The sequence below is a fragment of the Schistocerca gregaria genome, chromosome 8 (genome assembly GCF_023897955.1).
Source record: "Schistocerca gregaria isolate iqSchGreg1 chromosome 8, iqSchGreg1.2, whole genome shotgun sequence".
Lineage (NCBI taxonomy): Eukaryota > Metazoa > Arthropoda > Insecta > Orthoptera > Acrididae > Schistocerca > Schistocerca gregaria.
In genome coordinates this window covers 135,603,210-135,622,027 of record NC_064927.1, presented here as the reverse complement: position 1 = coordinate 135,622,027, position 18,818 = coordinate 135,603,210, and the positions used below count along the sequence as shown (strand labels likewise).

The window sequence follows — 18,818 nt, the reverse complement described above, 5'->3', positions numbered from 1 at the left end:
GGGAATTATGCGCACATATATGGGGAGTCATGACAGTTCTAGACTGAATATACATAAGAAGAGGTGCACATACACAACGAACAACTACAAAGTAGTAATGAGTAATGGATAAATAAGAGAGGCGTGAGTAAACAAAGAAAACTAAAGTAGGAGTAGAATTAGTCAGGTTGGTCATTAAGCAACGTGAGTGCAATAAAAACTCTGACGAATTGAAGGATAGTGGGGCGTTATATCTACTGAAAGCATAGAAGTTGATAAGTAGAGGAGGATGCTTAGGGAGAGAATGATATATTAAAGAATGAGTGCTAAGTTTAAAATAGATTTATAGCTTTACCAGAAGATACTTAATTATGGTATACATAAAAATGTATATTAGGTTAATGAAGCATGACGCCTACTCAGAAAAGATAAGGGGGATTTGGGGGGGGGGGGGGGGTGTACAAGGCCTTCACTAAGTATAAAGGGCAGATTTACCTACGTGGAGATAGGATTATCTGTGGCCTAAAAAATAGAGATGTTTTGTAAGGGGCGTATCTGCCAGAATGGAAAGAGCAAGTGCTCTCATAATGTCAACCCACAAGCAAGGAATAGGTGCTAGTCCTAGGAGAAGGGGACAGTATCATGACAAAAGCCACAAATTTTATAGGAATTTTTCTAGAAAGTGTAAATTCTATGAACAACTAGCATTATTATGTTTCATGGAAGTAAATGAGTGTCAAAAGAACACTTTAACTTCAACCAGAGTTCCTCCAGGCTACAAACAATGAAAATAGTACATACCAGGAAAAAGGTAGTACTAAAGATAAGAACAGAGAAAAAGATTACTCATGTGTCCCAAACACTCGAAGTTTACAATGGGGGGGGGGGGGGGGGTATAAATAAAAATAAATAAATAAATAAAACAAAAAGAGTCCTCACAATTACTAATTACTAAATATTAGCAAAGCTGACTAAAACAACAAATAAATGCTCATGTCTTAATAAGAAAGCAAAAGAAGAGCAGAGAAAAAAATAAGCAAAAGATTGTGCAAGAAAGGACAGAAATTGTTACTCAAAGGAAAGATATGTAAGAAGTGTATACTGTTAAGATATGAAATGTTATTATGATTGATATTATGTGAATAATGATTATGTATCAAATATTGCGTGTTCGGTCGGGAGGGGGGATATGTAGTGATTTGAGAATTTCTGTGTAAATTCTAGAACCACTAAGCCTTCTATCGTCTCAAACACACAATATTCTAGATATGAATGTGGGATGGTAAAATCCTACCTACTGTGCATCACACATGTGTGTGTGCAGGTTCAAAATTCGTTGCGGGAAGAAAGTACGAGGTACCCTCCACCACGCACCATATGGTGGATTGCCGAGTATGTATGTAGATGTAGAAAGTAGATGTGTTAGTAAGTGTGTATGGAAGAACCATGGAATCTATATGCAGCTTTGTCAGGGTGTATATACGGATAAGGAAAAAAAATTCCCGGATTTTTTATTACAAATACACTTTCTCCCGGGTAAAGCGGTTTAGAAAACGAAACACAAGGAAAAAAAAAGAACTTTTGGAAAGATCTTTGATGTGCTGCACCATGTATGCTGCATATTTTTGTACTACGCAAGTATAAATCCAAATTCCACCAAACACCGCATGTTACTTTCCGAAGCAATGAAATCGAGATTGTGATACGCTTTGTAAACCAGGCATAGCTCATGTCATTTGATCTCACCAGCCGATGACAGTGGGTATTAACTTAGGACACGTGATGTAGCCAGCCAATAGCAACATCACTGTTAAGTAGTGCGAACACACAAACAGAAAAAGCTAGCAGTGTTGCTACACAAAAAGTAAAGCTTTCACATATAATAAAGGTCTGTAAGATTAATATGCTGCAAGAGAAGCTAAGATTTCACATATAATGTTGGTCTTTTATGCACGTATTACAGTTTAAGATATATCACACAAATGTGTCAGTAAAATTTTTAATAATGACATAAATGTCTGATATTCTGGGCTCGAAATTCATCTAAATGGCTCATCATCAGTGAGAGTCAAATGCTCTGTGATTTAAGAAATTCATCATACACTCTCACACAAAGCTCAACTTGAGTAAAAGGAAATTTACATTTATAGTAACGCTTTTCAAACCACCATTTGGAATATTTTCCCGTGACCTGTTAGAAATAGGTTTGTTTTTGCAGTTGCCAGAGAGCGCCAGTTGACAGGCATCACAGCGCTTGCACAGCTACAATGTCGGCAGAAGACACTCCAAGTGCGTTGCAATTTCGTAATCCATAGTAAAATGTGCACATTTAAAGTGCACATTCATATGTCCAGATTCCCAGTGAAGCAGGCCACGACCTGATATTAAACTTTTCAATGTAATTTTTGGGATGTAAATTTTCTTTAAGTACCAGCACTATGTTATCTCATTTTTGGTTTTTATTATGGCATAATGCCATATGTGCTAGTTGTTGAAAACGTGCACTTGAAATTCAACAAATAGTGTGTGGAATTAAACAGTTTGTGTCAAGTATATTGTCTACCTCAGCAGAAAAGATTAATAAAGGAAAATTTATTTAGCAAACCGACAAAAAGAACTTCATTGTTCTGCAAGGCAATTAATGATTGACTGTCATAAAGGTGGAAAAAAAAAAAATTACTAACAAAACATTTTAGCCCTCTGTAATTGTGTGAATGTATTTTAATTAACTTGATAGCCCCCGACCACAGAAATCTGTTTTATTTTCATTTGACGTGAGAGCAGTACACGAAGAGCAAACAGCAAAATCATTAAATGTAAGCATGGGTCTCGTGGAGACGACGCACTTCCCCACTATAACTCAGACTGCTCCGCGCATCAGCCCCGGATCTACAATATTTCGATATCGGGGCAACACACCACCACTCCCTCGAGCATTTGAGATGTTGTTGTTGTTGTTGTTGTTGTGGTCTTCAGTCCAAAGACTGGTTTGATGCAGCTCTCCATGCTAAGGACGTCAAAAATTAAAAAAGAAAAAAATGAATCTTCAAAAATATGTTCATTTTGTAGCACACACCTTTCTGAAGAGTCTGATGCATTTAACATATGTGTTCAAGGAAATGTAAGACATGTTATTTGGTCGTAAGTGTGCCAAAGTGCAGTGCCACACCTCTTTACACAGCATTCTCCTATCGCATGTCACTGTGGAATTGAAACGTGTATACTTTGTAAAGGATGCCATCAAACCATGTTCAGGACAGTGGCAACTAAAATCTCCTGTGGTGCCTCTCATGCTTACAATCGGGTAGATGTATGAAATATATCACTTCCTGAGGTCTATGGGCCCTTGGAGACATAATTAACAATGTTTGAACTTTTTCCTTTACTTGTACGTATTAGGAAACCTTCATTCTTACCAAATTTCATGATTTGAGGTTATCAGGAAGTACACTATAGATTTTGATGAGTAAGTTTTCAAGCATCAAAATAAGTGACATAAATGCAATTGACAGTTAATAAACACAGCATGTTAATATAGCTCTAAAACTTAAATAAATGAAAAATCACCATAGCAGATGTGAAATTACACAAAATATGCACTTAAAACCTTAAATTAAAATATTCTGGAAAGTCTTTGAATTCCCAGGACCGATACCTTGCCAGAACCAATATCAATAACAGACAAGTATCATCGAGATTCTCAATTGCTGGGATACATGAACTACCTATATATGTAATTATGTAACAATACAAAATTAAGTTTGTATGGCACTCTTGGTGTGCAAGTCTCACTTGCATTTATCCGGATATTTTCTGGATTAATGGTACTCTGACAGAGTTTTAAGCCTTTGTCTGTCCATTGATTTGGTTGTGTACTTCCTACTTAAATCACTCTGCACTTGCTTTTGGTACTTTGCTTGTGAGTAATGTAACTATGCCACTTACACATACTTCAGAGTCAGTAAATCCAACTTACGATCACACAAATTAAATTCTTTTACCTAAAAATGAGTCACAGAGAGAGGGAAAAATTATTTTTAACAATGACTATAGATTTTTGTGTTTCATCTGTACATAACCAAATCATAATAAAAAGTTATAATTACTTACCTCATTGGATTCCTGTACAGCAAGCACAATTACTCATAACCTCAGTCATAACGTGAGATACACTGAAACTAGCTGTATGTACAAGAAAATAAATTAAAACTGTTGTACAATCACATGACCAGTAGTTATTGTTGTCATACAATTACAACTGACAATGTGATGAAGTTCATTTGTTCACTGGCTGGCTGGCTGACTATGTGGCTGACTGAACGGTCGTGTATGTCATTCTCAAATTTCGCCAATTCCTGAATGTTCATAGGGATGACAATTTTGGCCCCTTTGTGACAAGAACTGATGCCACGAATCTCCGTCAAACCTTATAGGTTACAATAATTTGTATTTTTCAACTCGCATTCATAACAGCCTAATCTAAAATGTTTGCACTTAAAGCAAATGCAACTAACCTGCTTGACTAGTGACAGGTCGCCGCTGTGGTGCTGCAGGAACTACACGTCGGTAACTTCTGAATCGCGCTGTTGGAACAGGCTGTGGTGGTGCTCCAAGAAAGCGAAGATATTTCCGATCAAGGCTAGATGATGGATTTGGTGATGATTCATTTGCAGCAGTATTGGCAATCTTATTGCTGGATACTTTTTTCAGTGAACCAAATTTTCTTGACTCGGCACTGAGAAAGTGAATGTAAATTAAAACAAAGTTCTACTGACCAAGAAATACAATTAAAACATGAAAAATTATAATTAATTTCATAAAGAGGAAAAAATCATCTGACAAAGATAAAAAATGGAGACAGAATCACTGGTCAGTATTGCCTTTGAGGAAACAAAACTTTTAGTGTACTGATACACACACTTCAAGATCCACCAAACTATCCTAGTTTTCAGAAATAAAAAGTTTCTTCCTTGTGGAGGAAGGAAGGCCAGCATGGGAAAGTTAAACAAACATCCCTGAATAAGAGGAGCTCATCTGTTGTTATAATTCTACAAGCTGGTGAAGTTTCATGTACTTTTATATGCGTATATCAGAAGAACTAAAAATTTAGTTTCCTGAAGGTAATTATTGACCACCAATCCTTCCTCAATTTTAAACAGCTGAGCCAGATGGAACACATCTGGAAACAACTGGGCACCAAATCTGTGCCTACAAACCACTGGCCTATAATTTAAAGGTATTGTGTGATGTGCGCACAGACATCTGGTACGATGTACCTCCAGAAGTGTGTGTGTGTGTTGTGTGTGTGTGTGTGTGTGTGTGTGTGTGCACGCGCGCATGCAGAAGCATGTGCGCACAATTTACTAAATTTGTTACACATGGTTACGATGTGAGCAGAAAGATTATTGTAATACATCTGTCCCAGGAACTTCGACTCCTCTATTTTCAACATAACTTGATGCTATCAACACCTCTCAGATCTATGGCTCCCAAGAAATAGAAGTGCCAGCAACAGCAGAGAAATTTGTCTTCAAAGATAATCAATCCCACTAAACTGTCAAAAACAAAGATTCCAAGACTTACCAAGCGGGAAAGTGCCGGCAGACAGGCACGATGAACAAAACACACAAACACACACACAGAATTACTAGCTTTCGCAACTGATGGTTGCTTCTTCAGGAAGGAGAGGGAAAAACGAAAGGATGTGGGTTTTAAGGGAGAGGGTAAGGAGTCATTCCAATCCCGTTATTTACATCACTACTAAACTGTCAGTACAACTGAAACGATTTTCGCATCCACAACATTTAAGATTTAATTTTTGTGTGTGATAGGTGGCAACAACCAAAAAATGGGGAAGTCACTGTCTTTGACCGGTTATTGAGCCAGGTGACAAATACCATACCTAATTTTTCCTGAGTCTTCTCCAGTTGAGGAAGTTGTAATGGCATTTTGCGGTGATCCAGGCTGACTGGATCCTCCAAGCCATGCAGCAAATCTTCGAGATTTGGGACTGGAGTGATTGCTGTCTTGGTCCATTGGTAGCGGTGTCAGTGGATCTTCTTCTTCTGTTTCACTAAAGACAACTGCAAAAGAAATATGTTAAGATCTTGGTTTCATAAACACAGTTACTTGTTTTCATCGGATAATGGTAGTGCCTAACACTCAATGACATGTGGACTTAAGAGCTTTTATTGACCTTCAGGGAAACGAATTTTGATCATGAACTGGATATACATGGTGAACCAGGAACTGTGCTGACAAACTTTCAGCAATTGTTCAGGGGTACCTTCTGAGTATTTTGGTGTAACGCATCATGGTCTCCAGTGGGTCATTACAGAGTTATTGCATTTCATTTGGTTTTTTGTTCCAGTTAGCTTTGTATCTGTACTGCACTGAAAATAGTACACAACAGCGCAAATTTCAATGCTATGTCGTCATATGGTCGCTTGCAGAGTATGTATATAGTTGTAGATGTCTTCTTTAGAAAACAAAAACTGTTCCTTTCACTCATGGTAATTCATGTTGTCAACACAAATGTTGACTTTACTCTTCACCCTCAGACTAACACTCAATACTGCTTGGTTCTGTCTCAGGCTTGCTTTCTTGGTAGTGTTAGTTATACATTACACCTGAAAGTTTGTCAGTGGAGTTCCGGTTTAGCCTAAATAATATCCACTGGAAGACTATTACGCTGCATCACACTTTTATGAAAGATGAAACAAAGAGGCTAAGATGGTAGCAGGAAAAGGATAAAAAATAGATGTTGACGACTATCTACAACACAATTTCTGGTTTCATGCAACATGTCAAATAGTGGAGAGGTAGGGGTAGGGTGGTGGTGAAGGTGGAGATCATGGTTGGGGGGAGGAGGGGGGGAGGAACTATTATGACACTGATTCACAATTAGTGTGCTTCATGTTGCAACAGATGGGAAGGTAAAACTCCTTATTGTTGGATTGTAGTAACCATTTAAAAACAAAATGTGAAGTCAATTCCGTAATACAGTTATTAGTTGCAAATAATCTCAAAACAGCTAAATTTTGTCATGAAAGTAGTTGTCTATTGGATGAAAGGAGCAAAAGCACTGGGCCTACATTGTTTCACTGTTTTAAGAATGGAATGAAGAATATTCATGATGGCGACAGAAGTGAGTAGGTGTTTGCAGCCAGAAACTGAGTGGCAGGGAAAACTGGTGAAACAATTCATGAAAACTGTAATTTAGCTATGTCTCAACTCTCCACAGGTGTGTCAGAGCATGACTAAATGAATAAACTGCCAGAAGTTCTGTGCTCCATGAGTTCCAAAACTCCTTCCTGAGAACCACAAAACACAATCGATGACTGTTTATCTGATCTTTAAGTCCATTGTTTAACATATTAAGAATCCTTACTGAAAATTGTTACTAGCAATGGCACACGGATTTCCTATGCTAACAAACAGAACAAAACAGCAGTCTGTGATGTGGGGCTCGTACTGTGATGCCAATCACAGAAATCAACACCTGCCAAAAACAGTCAGTCACAAAGGTTATGGACTAACTTTTTTGGACGGGGATGTTAAAAAATTTTGTTTTTGGATATTATAAAAGTTGAAATGACAAATTCTTAATTCTTTTGTAAAACATTACCAAACCTGAGAAGGTTTGTCCAAACGTGTGTGTGTGTGTGTGTGTGTGTGTGTGTGTGTGTGTGTGTGTGTGGGCGCGCGCGGGCGCGCGAGTATATACCTATCCTTTTTTCCCCCTAAGGTAAGTATTTCCGCTCCCGGGATTGGAATGACTCCTTACCCTCTCCCTTAAAACCCACATCCTTTCATCTTTCCTTTTCCTTCCCTCTTTCCTGATGAAGCAGCCGCCGGTTGCGAAAGCCCAAATTCTGTGTGTGTGTTTTATTCATTGTGCCTATCTACCGGCACTTTCCCGCTTGGTAAGTCCTGGAATCCTTGTTTTTAATACATTTTTCCTGGGTCGCTTAGAGGAAGCCTTCTTGGTTACCCAAGCCTGCCAACCCAAAGTTTGGTACAGATTTATTGATGACATCTTCATGATCTGGACTCACAGTGAAGAACAACTCCAGAATTTCCTCTTCAACCTCAACTCCTTTGGTTCCATCAGATTCACCTGGTCCTACTCTAAATCCCATGCCACTTTCCTTGACGTTGACCTCCATCTGTCCAATGGCCAGCTTCACACATCCGTCCACATCAAACCCACCAACAAGCAACAGTACCTCCATTATGACAGCTGCCACCCATTCCATATCAAACGGTCCCTTCCCTACAGCATAGGCCTTCGTGGCAAACGAATCTGCTCCAGTCCTGAATCCCTGGACCATTACACCAACAACCTGAAAACAGCTCTCGCATCCAGCAACTACCCTCCCGACCTGGTACAGAAGCAGATAACCAGAGCCACATCCTCATCCCCTCAAACCCAGAACCTCTCACAGAACAACCCCAAAAGTGCCCCACTTGTGACAGGGTACTTCCCGGGACTGGATCAGACTCTCAATGTGGCTCTCCAGCAGGGATACGACTTCCTAAAATCCTGCCCCGAAATGAGATCCATCCTTCATGAAATCCTCCCCACTCCACCAAGAGTGTCTTTCCGCCGTTCACCTAACCTTCGTAACCTTTTGGTTCATCCCTATGAAATTCCCAAACCATCTTCCCTACCCTCTGGCTCCTACCTTTGCAACTGCCCCCGGTGTAAAACCTGTCCTATGCACCCTCCCACCACCACCTACTCCAGTCCTGTAACCCGGAAGGTGTACACGATCAAAGGCAGAGCCAGGTGTGAAAGCACCCACGTGATTTACCAACTGACCTGCCTACACTGTGACGCTTTCTATGTGGGAATGACCAGCAACAAACTGTCCATTCGCATGAATGGACACAGGCAGACAGCGTTTGTTGGTAATGAGGATCACCCTGTGGCTAAACATGCCTTGGTGCACCGCCAGCACATCTTGGCACAGTGTTACACCGTCCGAGTTATCTGGATACTTCCTACCAACACCAACCTATCCGAACTCCGGATATGGGAACTCGCCCTTCAGTATATCCTTTCTTCTCGATATCCGCCAGGCCTCAACCTCCACTAATTTCAAGTTGCCGCCGCTCATACCTCACCTGTCTTTCAACAACTTCTTTGCCTCTGTACTTCTGCCTCGACTGACAAATCTGCCGTTACTCTTTGCCTTTAAATATGTCTGCTTGTGTCTGTGTATGTGCGGATGGATGTGTGTGTGTGTGTGTGTGTGTGTGTGTGTGTGTGTACACCTGTCCTTTTTTTCCCCTAAGGGAAGTCTTTCCGCTCCCGGGATTGGAATGACTCCTTACCCTCTCCCTTAAAACCCACATCCTTTCATTTTTCCCTCTCCTTCCCTCTTTCCTGACGAAGCAACTGCCAGTTGCGAAAGCTCGTAATTCTGTGTGTGTGTTTGTGTGTTTTGTTCATGTGCCTGTCTGCCGGCGCTTTCCCGCTTGGTAAGTCTTGGAATCTTTGTTTTTAATATATATATATATATATATATATATATATATATATATATATATATATATATATATATATATATATATATATATATCTCACCAGCCATTTGACCATCATCTTCTGTGCAGATGCACAAACTGCGTGCGAACTCTTACGGAAATCGGCAGTAAAGCCATGACTAATGAGTGTGACGGGCAGGGGCACTATGAATATAGTGCGGGACAATAAGTTGCTAATGTGGGTCTCACGGGAGGTGTGACAGATATAAGTCCCTGCAGTTGCACTATCCTCTGTATCCTCGGTGGCTCAGATGGATAGAGCGGCTGCCATATAAGCAGGAGATCCCGGGTTCGAGTCCCAGTCGGGGCACACATTTTCAACTGTCCCCATTGACTTATATTAATGCCTGTATGCAGCTAAGGGAATTCATTTCATTGTAACTTATCAAAATTGTTGGAGGAAATATACATTACATAGCATTTTAAATGTAAAAAGGGAATAAGTTCATCTACAATTTTCACTGACGGAACAGAACTCAGAACTCAAAACATTTGTGTCTACAACTATTAACTGGCAGAGCACACTTTCATACTTTAAAGAACTGGTGTCACTCATGTCTGTGGTTTCTGTTCATCTATTAACCAATGTAATTTTGAAAGAAATATTGAAGAGTGCCGCATGTTTTTCTGAAGTGCCAACTAACCCTTTGACCTCATGTACACAAAAGTAAGATCCTTGTTTTGTGAACTGACTAATGAAACAATGTCCACTACCCCAAGACAAGAGAAAAGAGCTTTGTTGGCAGGGGGGCCCCACCTAGGGTAATTGGCCACCTGGTGCAAGTCTTTCTATCTGACACCTGTTTGGGAAATTGCGTGTCTCTGTGATCAAGATGAGATAAAATGATGAGGACAACCTGAAAGCCAGCCCAAGTGAAGAAAATCTCCAACCCTGGAACTTGCAATCTAGAGGCTAACCACCAGACCAGTAGCTGTGAACAAGTCTGACACAAAAGAAATGAGACTTATGAAGTAAATTTGTGTACTTATCAAATATTCATGTCAGAGAGATTTGTATGTTGCTTGTTTTCATCCATTCCTTCCACTGCTCAAAATATTTCTCCATATTGTTTTCCTGAGGTTGCATAGGGGGCTCAAGAACACAACTGTAGTAAACTGCTTGTCCATTGCTACAGAGTTGGGTAAATTTTAATGAAACATGTCACAGAGACAGGACACAGTTAAAGGCTGAAAAGGTTGTACACTAATATGTTATGACAAGTAGTTCCTTGATCTTGCAAACAGTCTTGTTTCTTTTGTTTTGAGGCAGGACAAGTTAAACTGTAGCTCTAATAAATACACAAGATAAAATTCCAGCAAAGCTTGTGCCTTAGTTGTGGTATGTGCAGGCTAAAATATTCAAGAACTTAATTGAAAGTACATCATAAGTTTTATAGGGTAAGTACAGATAAAGTAATACTGTTACACATATGTAAAAAGAATCTGAGAGCCTACAGTGGACACTGAAATTGCTTTACCATTCAGAAATTACAATAAGGCTGTGGACACATCTATGACAAAACTAAAATCGTCTCATTCGTTCAATGGCCAGTAAAAGAAAAAAAAGGGGTGGAGTAGGGAAATTACACCGCTTATCATGAGAATGAACTGTATATAATCTTAAAATCTGTACTTTATAGAAACAAACCTTCCGGTTCCTGTGATGAATCACTGACAACTGTGGCAGCACTTATGCAGTCCAACCAGCCTGTTAACTCATCTTCTGACTCCACTGCAAAGTAAAACACAGTACCTGGAAAAAGGAAACACACGCCTCAGACATAGGCAAAGGCATCAGTTGATACTGAAAATTTCTGTATTAAGTATCTGGAACAAAAAATAAAATAAAGTAAAAAATAAAAAAATCTTTCAACAAAAGTTTCATTATCAATAATGCTTTCACTGCAGTTCTCACAGTCCCTGAAGTACATAGTCTGTCCCACAGAGAAGATGACTGATTTTATATTCACGGAACCAGTGTGTTTCAACTACCTGCTGCCTTAGTATATTTTGAACCTGAGTTGTGAAAAGAGCAATGGAGTAATATGCAAACATTGAGGTTTGTTTCTAATTCAAAGTGGGCAAAAGTGCCACAGAAACTTTTGAAATAGTACAATGTGTTTATTTTAGTTAAGCAATGAGTCATAAAAACATTTTTAAGTGTTCTGCAAGACTTTTTAATGGCCGAGAGAGCATTGAAGATGAGCAACGTCCAAGAACATCAGCGACAGTTTGAGTCAAAGAAAATGTTGAAAAAGTGGTTGAAATTCTTTGGAATGATTGTTGAGCATCTACCAGGTTAATTCAGAAGCTCACTGGAATTCCTAAATCAACCGTCCATCACTTTGTGACTGAAAATATAGGAAAAAAGAACATCTGTTGTCGCTTTGTACCCCACTTGCTCATGGACGATCAAAAACACTGCAAAGAAGTGAAAGAATTTGCTGATAGGGACCCAGACTTCTAGTCGTGAATCGTAACAGTTGATGCAACATGGTGTCTTTAGTGTGAGGCACTTACAAAGGGCTAGAGCTTGGAATGGAAAGGACCAGAATCTCCAAAACTGAAAAAAGTATGGATCAGAAAAGTCATGCAAGACACTGCTCACAGTCTTTTTTGATTCCAAAGGAATTGTCCCTATAGAATTCGCTCCAGAAGATCAAATGGTGTACACACATTATTACTTGGGAATTCTAACTCGTTTACAAGTGAGGACTGTTTGGGGGAGGCCTGAATACTGCAACCAAGGAACATGGTGTTTGTTGCATGACAATACTCCAGCACACTAAAGTACGATCATACATCATTTCTTGGCCTCCAAAAAGGTATCACTGCACTTTACCACACTCCTTATTCATCAGATTTGGCTCTGTGCGACTTCTGGCTGTTTCTCAAACTGAAAATGGGGGTGAAAGGATGGCTTTTCGACATGATTTCCGATATCCAGGTGGCTATGACAATAGTCCTGAAGGCAATTCCAACTGTTGACTATCAGAATTGTTTTGAACATGTTTTCCAACACTTACAGTTGTGTATTGACTCACAAAGAGAATATTTTGAATAAAAAAGGCATGTACACTACGAACAACCAATGTCTTATTTTATTTCACATCAGTTACCTTTTCTGTGACATGGGCTGTGAAAATGATTATGGTGGTGATGGAACAAGAAAATATGGGAAAATATTGGGAGGCATTACAAAATTACCGAACAACTATTATTGTAGTAATTAACAAAGCCTTCTACAGTATTAAAACAATTTGATTCCCATTTGTATGTGTGACAACCTGTTGGTGTCAGTTTTGTTACTTGAAGAACAATTTGTTGATCGCTTTAACTGTAACAATATCAGTGGTAAAACAGAAAGATATATTGTTTAATTTTGAAGGTAACATTATAACCATTAAACCTTAGAGTAAAAAGTAAGTGATCTACTTGAAGTGCACTCATAAATCTAAAAAATCTAAATTATCAGATGCAGCTGATATGCAAACTCCAAACCTTGGCTTTAAACATTGTATGGTTTGATTCTGTGAACAAAGGCTTTAATAATATCAAGATGATTATACCACACAAACGATGTAGTTAGATTATAAATTGCCCTTTGTGTAATGGTATGAGTACTACTATACTCTACAATCAATTATAGTAGTGTTGTTTCCCCCCTCCCCCTCACCCAACAGTTTACATGCAAAATAGCTGTTATGTCATCACAAGAACACACATGGGGGGAAAAAAGGACATAAAAACTACAACAGATCTGATGAAAATACTTATTAACAGAAATTCAAACATGAGAAGCCAAACTATCAATGTCTGAAACTTATATCCTGCAGATGGCATCTTCTTCGCATGCTGTACCATAGATTCATCAAATTAGCCACCATGGCTCCCCCTAGACACAGCAAAATCTCAAAGATGATATTCTTACCAAACAATTCACACACAAATGTCATTTATTGCCTTACATGCAAGATATTCCCAAACCAAAACTGACAAGGCTGTGAAAATTGTGTAATGAATATTCAAAAGAAGATTACCACCTCAACATGAGTGACCTGAAAAAACAGTTATTTTGATCTCTTCATTTCAGTGGGAATAATGTTCAGTAACCTCTGCGCTGAACAAGACACTATACAGTCACTTGAGAGCTATGTAATGGGTATTAATGAACTGTAGTAGTGCTGCTTTCTCCCAGGAATGATATTTCTACTTGTTCATTCACTCTGGAGGGAGGTACACTTCTCCTTTGAAATACACAATGTGGGCAAAAATTCACTGTCCTCATTTACGTTCATTTTCACTAGTTGACAAAATGCTAATTGCAGCCAGAGTTTGTGCTTCAGAATTCACATGATCTGCAAGTTGGACACATGAAAGTTTAAACAAATATGGAGAATTCAGCGAATGCACTCTTGAGACGATCTGACAGCAGCTGGCGGCTTATGAAGCGAAAGCTTTATGCTTCATAACAAAGAGCCTTGAAATACTGTGTTTTAAATGGATTTGAGATAATACAATCTCTTCACAATTTGTAATCAACATTTTTTACAGATCTTTGAAGGGGACTCAATTGTGATAACTGGAAAAGCCTGAACTGACTAATAAACTTCCAAGCCATCACTGGGTTTGTAAAATGTGTGTTTTTAAGTAACTACAGTCATGGGATTCCACATAAATTTTTCCAGGGCATCAAGACTCTAAAATAGCAGTTATTGATATAAAAGAGTTTTCAGTTAGAGTCATGTCATGCCTTCAGAACAAAATTTATAATAATTTACTTTATTCAGAGAATTGATTGTTATCCATTTAAAATATGAATAAAAATTCTGTATATAGATCAGAGGACAAGTCTGGTAGGCAACATTATTAATGTACACGCCTCTACTGCACTTATCATTTTGTAATGTATCACCAATACATCTGTTTGTCCAAGGTAAAATCGGGTGTTAAACAGTAACTATAATGGGCATGTGTGCTATGGATGTAAATAAACTCTAATTAACCTAGTCTTTATTTTTTGGCACAAAATTTCTTTGAAATACAAGGAGCTAATACAATACAATGATGGGTAACCAATACAAGGCTGGAACAAGAGGTAATCTACTCAGTGTATCTATAAAGGCTCTTCTCCTATTAAGAGATTTAGTAACTGCTCTGCCCCAAGAAACAAAAATCCTTAAGCAATATTACATGAAATGTGACAGATCTGTCTTGCACTGGAACTGCTGTGAACCAAAAAACACTTGACACTAGAACAGAAACTCTGAGCCAGATATCTGAGATTCTCTGCAAAAGCAATGATAATTAAGCCTTCACAGCTCCTATTAAAACATTTATGTACATCTACTACTGTTTGCTTCCTCTGCAAATACCGACAACCTATATTTATATATCTCTGTAATAAATACATATGACAACTTCCTAGCATGAAACACACGAAATGTCATTCAAGTCAAATGTATAATAATTGTAAATAAAGCTATAAAATTTTTTTCAGTATCTATAGTGTACGAAAACAAGTCGGTTTTCATTATAATAAAGTCACAGAATAATGGAGCACCTCACGAATTACAAACATTGCGCTTTACATCCCACAGTGCATGAAAAATGCACTTCATATTGGCAATTATTTCCCAAAATGTGTTGTGCAGACAACAAATACAGATAAATCATCAATGGTAACAGGACATATTGGCATATAACAAACAAAACCATAAGATTCCATGCTAAGTATCACTCAACATAACACTGTACAACATTGCAGCCAAGTTTCTAACTGGCTTCAAATATGGCGACATCTTGTTTATACAGGTTGTTGACAATGCCAATTACAGTAAAAGAAATTACAACAATACGAGTGTCATCTCTTACATTTTTAAGATTGATCACTAGATGGTGTTTACTGAGACATGATGTTACTACTATTGTGATATTACTACTGTCACGACATTAATATTGTATTAAAATTGATCATTTGTTATAATAACAACACCGGTGGCTCATAAGCTGCCTGTGCAGTTTCTTTACAGCCATTTTTTAAGAAACAATGTGGTGAGAAAATGGTAATTTTACACAAAGGCATACAATGGATAATTTTTTACAAGTTTTCATACAGGCCTAACTCAACAACAATGTTTTGAATTGCTTTGATCAACTTTTGGTAATCAATTGCCTTCAGACTAGCTTGTTTATAATTGGACTGGAGAATTTTGTCTAGTTTGTGATTTAGTCAATGTTGAATTTTATGAAGGTTGACCTAAATCATTTGTTTCAAGCTATATGATAGCAAGCTACATGACTGACGACACCTGGCATATGAGGTAAGTGAGATAGAAGCATCCTCAGGCATATAGGCATTTTGTAAGAACATTTACCAGTGGAAATATCTGTTCCTTAGAGACCCTGCACAATTTGAGATAAGCTTAAAAACAAGCTTTTTTATCAACTGGAGTAAGGAAATTGGAGTGATGAAATACACAACTGATATACGTCATCACAGCAGAAGAAACTTGGGTATATAGTGTAATGGTACAGTAATTGGACACAGTAAATATATCACAAAGACCATCACATAAGGCATCACAGTATAACAGGGTGTGGCTTCACTGACGGGGGGAGGGGGGAAAGGTTCAAATGGCTCTGAGCACTATGGGACTTAACATCTGAGGTCCATCCATGCCTGAGGCAGGATTCAAACCTGTGACTGTAGCAGCAGTGTGGTTCTGGACTGAAGCGGAAGAAGACAATTCGCTGCACTTGCCAAACATTGGTGATAAAAAATCTCCTGTCAACTAGCACACCATCACCTTTTTCCAGCACACCACTAGTGAATTCCAGCACAGGTAGCTCTTTGACCTCTATGGTTTCTGGGAGGTATTTGCTTTTAACCATTGCCACCAGTCTATGTTTCTGCTCTCCCAGCCAAGCTCTATACAACTTGGCTTGCACAATGCCATGTGCTTGGTGTCCTTAGTAACCGAACTTACTGGAGTTTGCTTTAACATTAAAGATTCGTATTCAGTTACCACAGTTTCTCATAGCCAGTGAGTGAAAGAATTTCCATCGCATCTTCTGCTGGTCATTTTAGAATTGCATTTTCTCACAGTTCTACAAACTCTGATGCTGCATGATGTGTTTATTCTCCTAGTATCAGCACTGGATTACTTGGCGTGTGAAATGATCATTAATGCAGCATTGTGACAAGTGAGTACCAAGTCATTAGTACTATGTCAGTCTCCGGCCGGACTATTTTCGCATCTCTTTACCACCAAGCGTACCCATGGACAAATCCTTTTGTGAGCATGATAGCTCTCTTCACAATCATTCTTCAGTCTTAATTTTAGTAACTTAAATAGCTCCCTTTGGTTAGGTGCAAGATGCAAACACTACCAGTGAGCCTCCCATTCGTCCTTGAAATAGGTCTCGTGGAGTGAATTCAACTCAGTATTCCATAGTGTTGTATAATTCTTTTTTTAGATCTGTTGTTACTGTACATGGCTCAGCAGCATTTCCTATGGTAGTTTCATTTAGTATCTGTTCGTGTAAGTTGTATGTTGTAGCAGTTAAGTCCCTGGAATAAAGTAGGGATTACTTTTGTAAAAAGCAGACCCATGTTTCATTTCTATGGGCTTGGGTCCATACCAACCAGTACACATGTTCCCCTTAAGTGTACTTTGTTATTACATTACTTATTGATTTTGTTATAGTACGGAAGGAAATGACGTTCCTTCAATACAAACATTCAGGTATGGCAGAATAGCAGCAGTACTTCTTGTATTTCAATGGATATTAGAGAGGTAACTGCACACACGAATGGAGGGAATAATTACTATGCATGGTAAAATGCAACACACCTTGATTGTGGGCCACTGCAATCTACATCTAGAAAGCATCCTCATAATGAGTAAGGGTCAGTAAAATGCTATTTTTTATTCAAAAAGATTTTTAAGAAGAGGGTCCGTACAATGGCGATGTACTTGAGGACAATATTATGGAAATGGAAGAGGATGTAGATGAAGATGAAGATGAAATGGGAGATACGATACTGCGTGAAGAGTTTGACAGAGCACTGAAAGACCTGAGTCGAAACAAGGCCCCGGGAGTAAATAACATCCCATTAGAACTACTGACGGCCTTGGAAGAGCCAGTCCTGACAAAACTCTACCATCTGGTGAGCAAGATGTACGAGACAGGTGAAATACCCTCAGACTTCAAGAAGAATATAATAATTCCGATCCCAAAGAAAGCAGGTGTTGACAGATGTGAAAAATACCGAACAATCAGTTTAATAAGTCACAGATGCAAAATACTAACGCAAATTATTTACAGAAGAATGGAAAAACTGGTAGAAGCCGACCTCGGGGAAGATCAGTTTGGATTCCGTAGAAATGTTGGAACACGTGAGGCAATACTGACTTTATGACTTATCTTAGAAAAAAGATTAAGGAAAGGCAAACCTACGTTTCTAGCATTTGTAGACTAAGAGAAAGCTTTTGACAATGTTGACTAAATACTCTCTTTCAAATTCTGAAGGTGGCAGGGATAAAATACAGGGAGCGAAAGGCTATTTACAATTTGTACAGAAACCAGATGGCAGTTATAAGAGTAGAGGGGCATGAAAAGGAAGCAGTGGTTGGAAAGGGAGTGACACAGGGTTGTAGCCTCTCCCCAATGTTATTCAATCTGTATATTGAGCAAGCAGTAAACGAAACAAAAGAAAAATTCGGAGTAGGTATTAAAATCCAGGGAGAAGAAATAAAAACTTTGAGGTTTGCCGATGACATTATAATTCTATCAGAGATAGCAAAGGACTTGGAAGAACAGTTGAATGGAATGGACAGTGTATTGAAAGGAGGATATAAGATGAACATCAACAAAAGCAAAACGAGGATAATGGAATGTAGTCAAATTAAGTTGGGTGATGCTGAGAAAATTAGATTAGGAAATGAGACACTTAAAGTAGTAAAGGAGTTTTGCTATTAGGGGAGCAAAATAACTGATGATGGTCGAAGCAGAGAGAATGTAAAATGTAGACTGGCAATGGCAAGTAAAGCGTTTCTGAAGAAGAGAAATTTGTTAACATCAAGTATAGATTTAAGTGGTCGTTTCTGGAAGTATTTGTATGGAGTGTAACCATGTATGGAAGTGAAACATGGACAATAAATAGTTTGGACAAGAAGAGAATAGAAGCTTTCGAAATGTGGTGCTACAGAAGAATGCTGAAGATTAGATGGGTAGATCACGTAACTAATGAGGAAGTATTGAATAGGATTGGGGAGAAGAGA

The 18,818-nt window shown here is 38.5% G+C and overlaps 1 protein-coding gene across 7 annotated transcripts in view; it reads right to left on the bottom strand.

The window, feature by feature from the left end:
* LOC126285326 (CNK3/IPCEF1 fusion protein) overlaps positions 1 to 18,818 on the bottom strand; it is a 141,526-nt gene that overhangs the window by 49,758 nt on the left and 72,950 nt on the right. For all 7 annotated transcript variants that reach the window (XM_049984631.1, XM_049984637.1, XM_049984635.1 and 4 more), the window contains exons 11-13: positions 11,180 to 11,284; positions 5,882 to 6,062; positions 4,494 to 4,714 (exon numbers count right to left, since the gene is read on the bottom strand). In XM_049984631.1, coding sequence (XP_049840588.1) covers positions 4,494 to 4,714; positions 5,882 to 6,062; positions 11,180 to 11,284 — 507 coding nt within the window. The remainder of the gene's footprint in view (positions 1 to 4,493; positions 4,715 to 5,881; positions 6,063 to 11,179; positions 11,285 to 18,818) is intronic.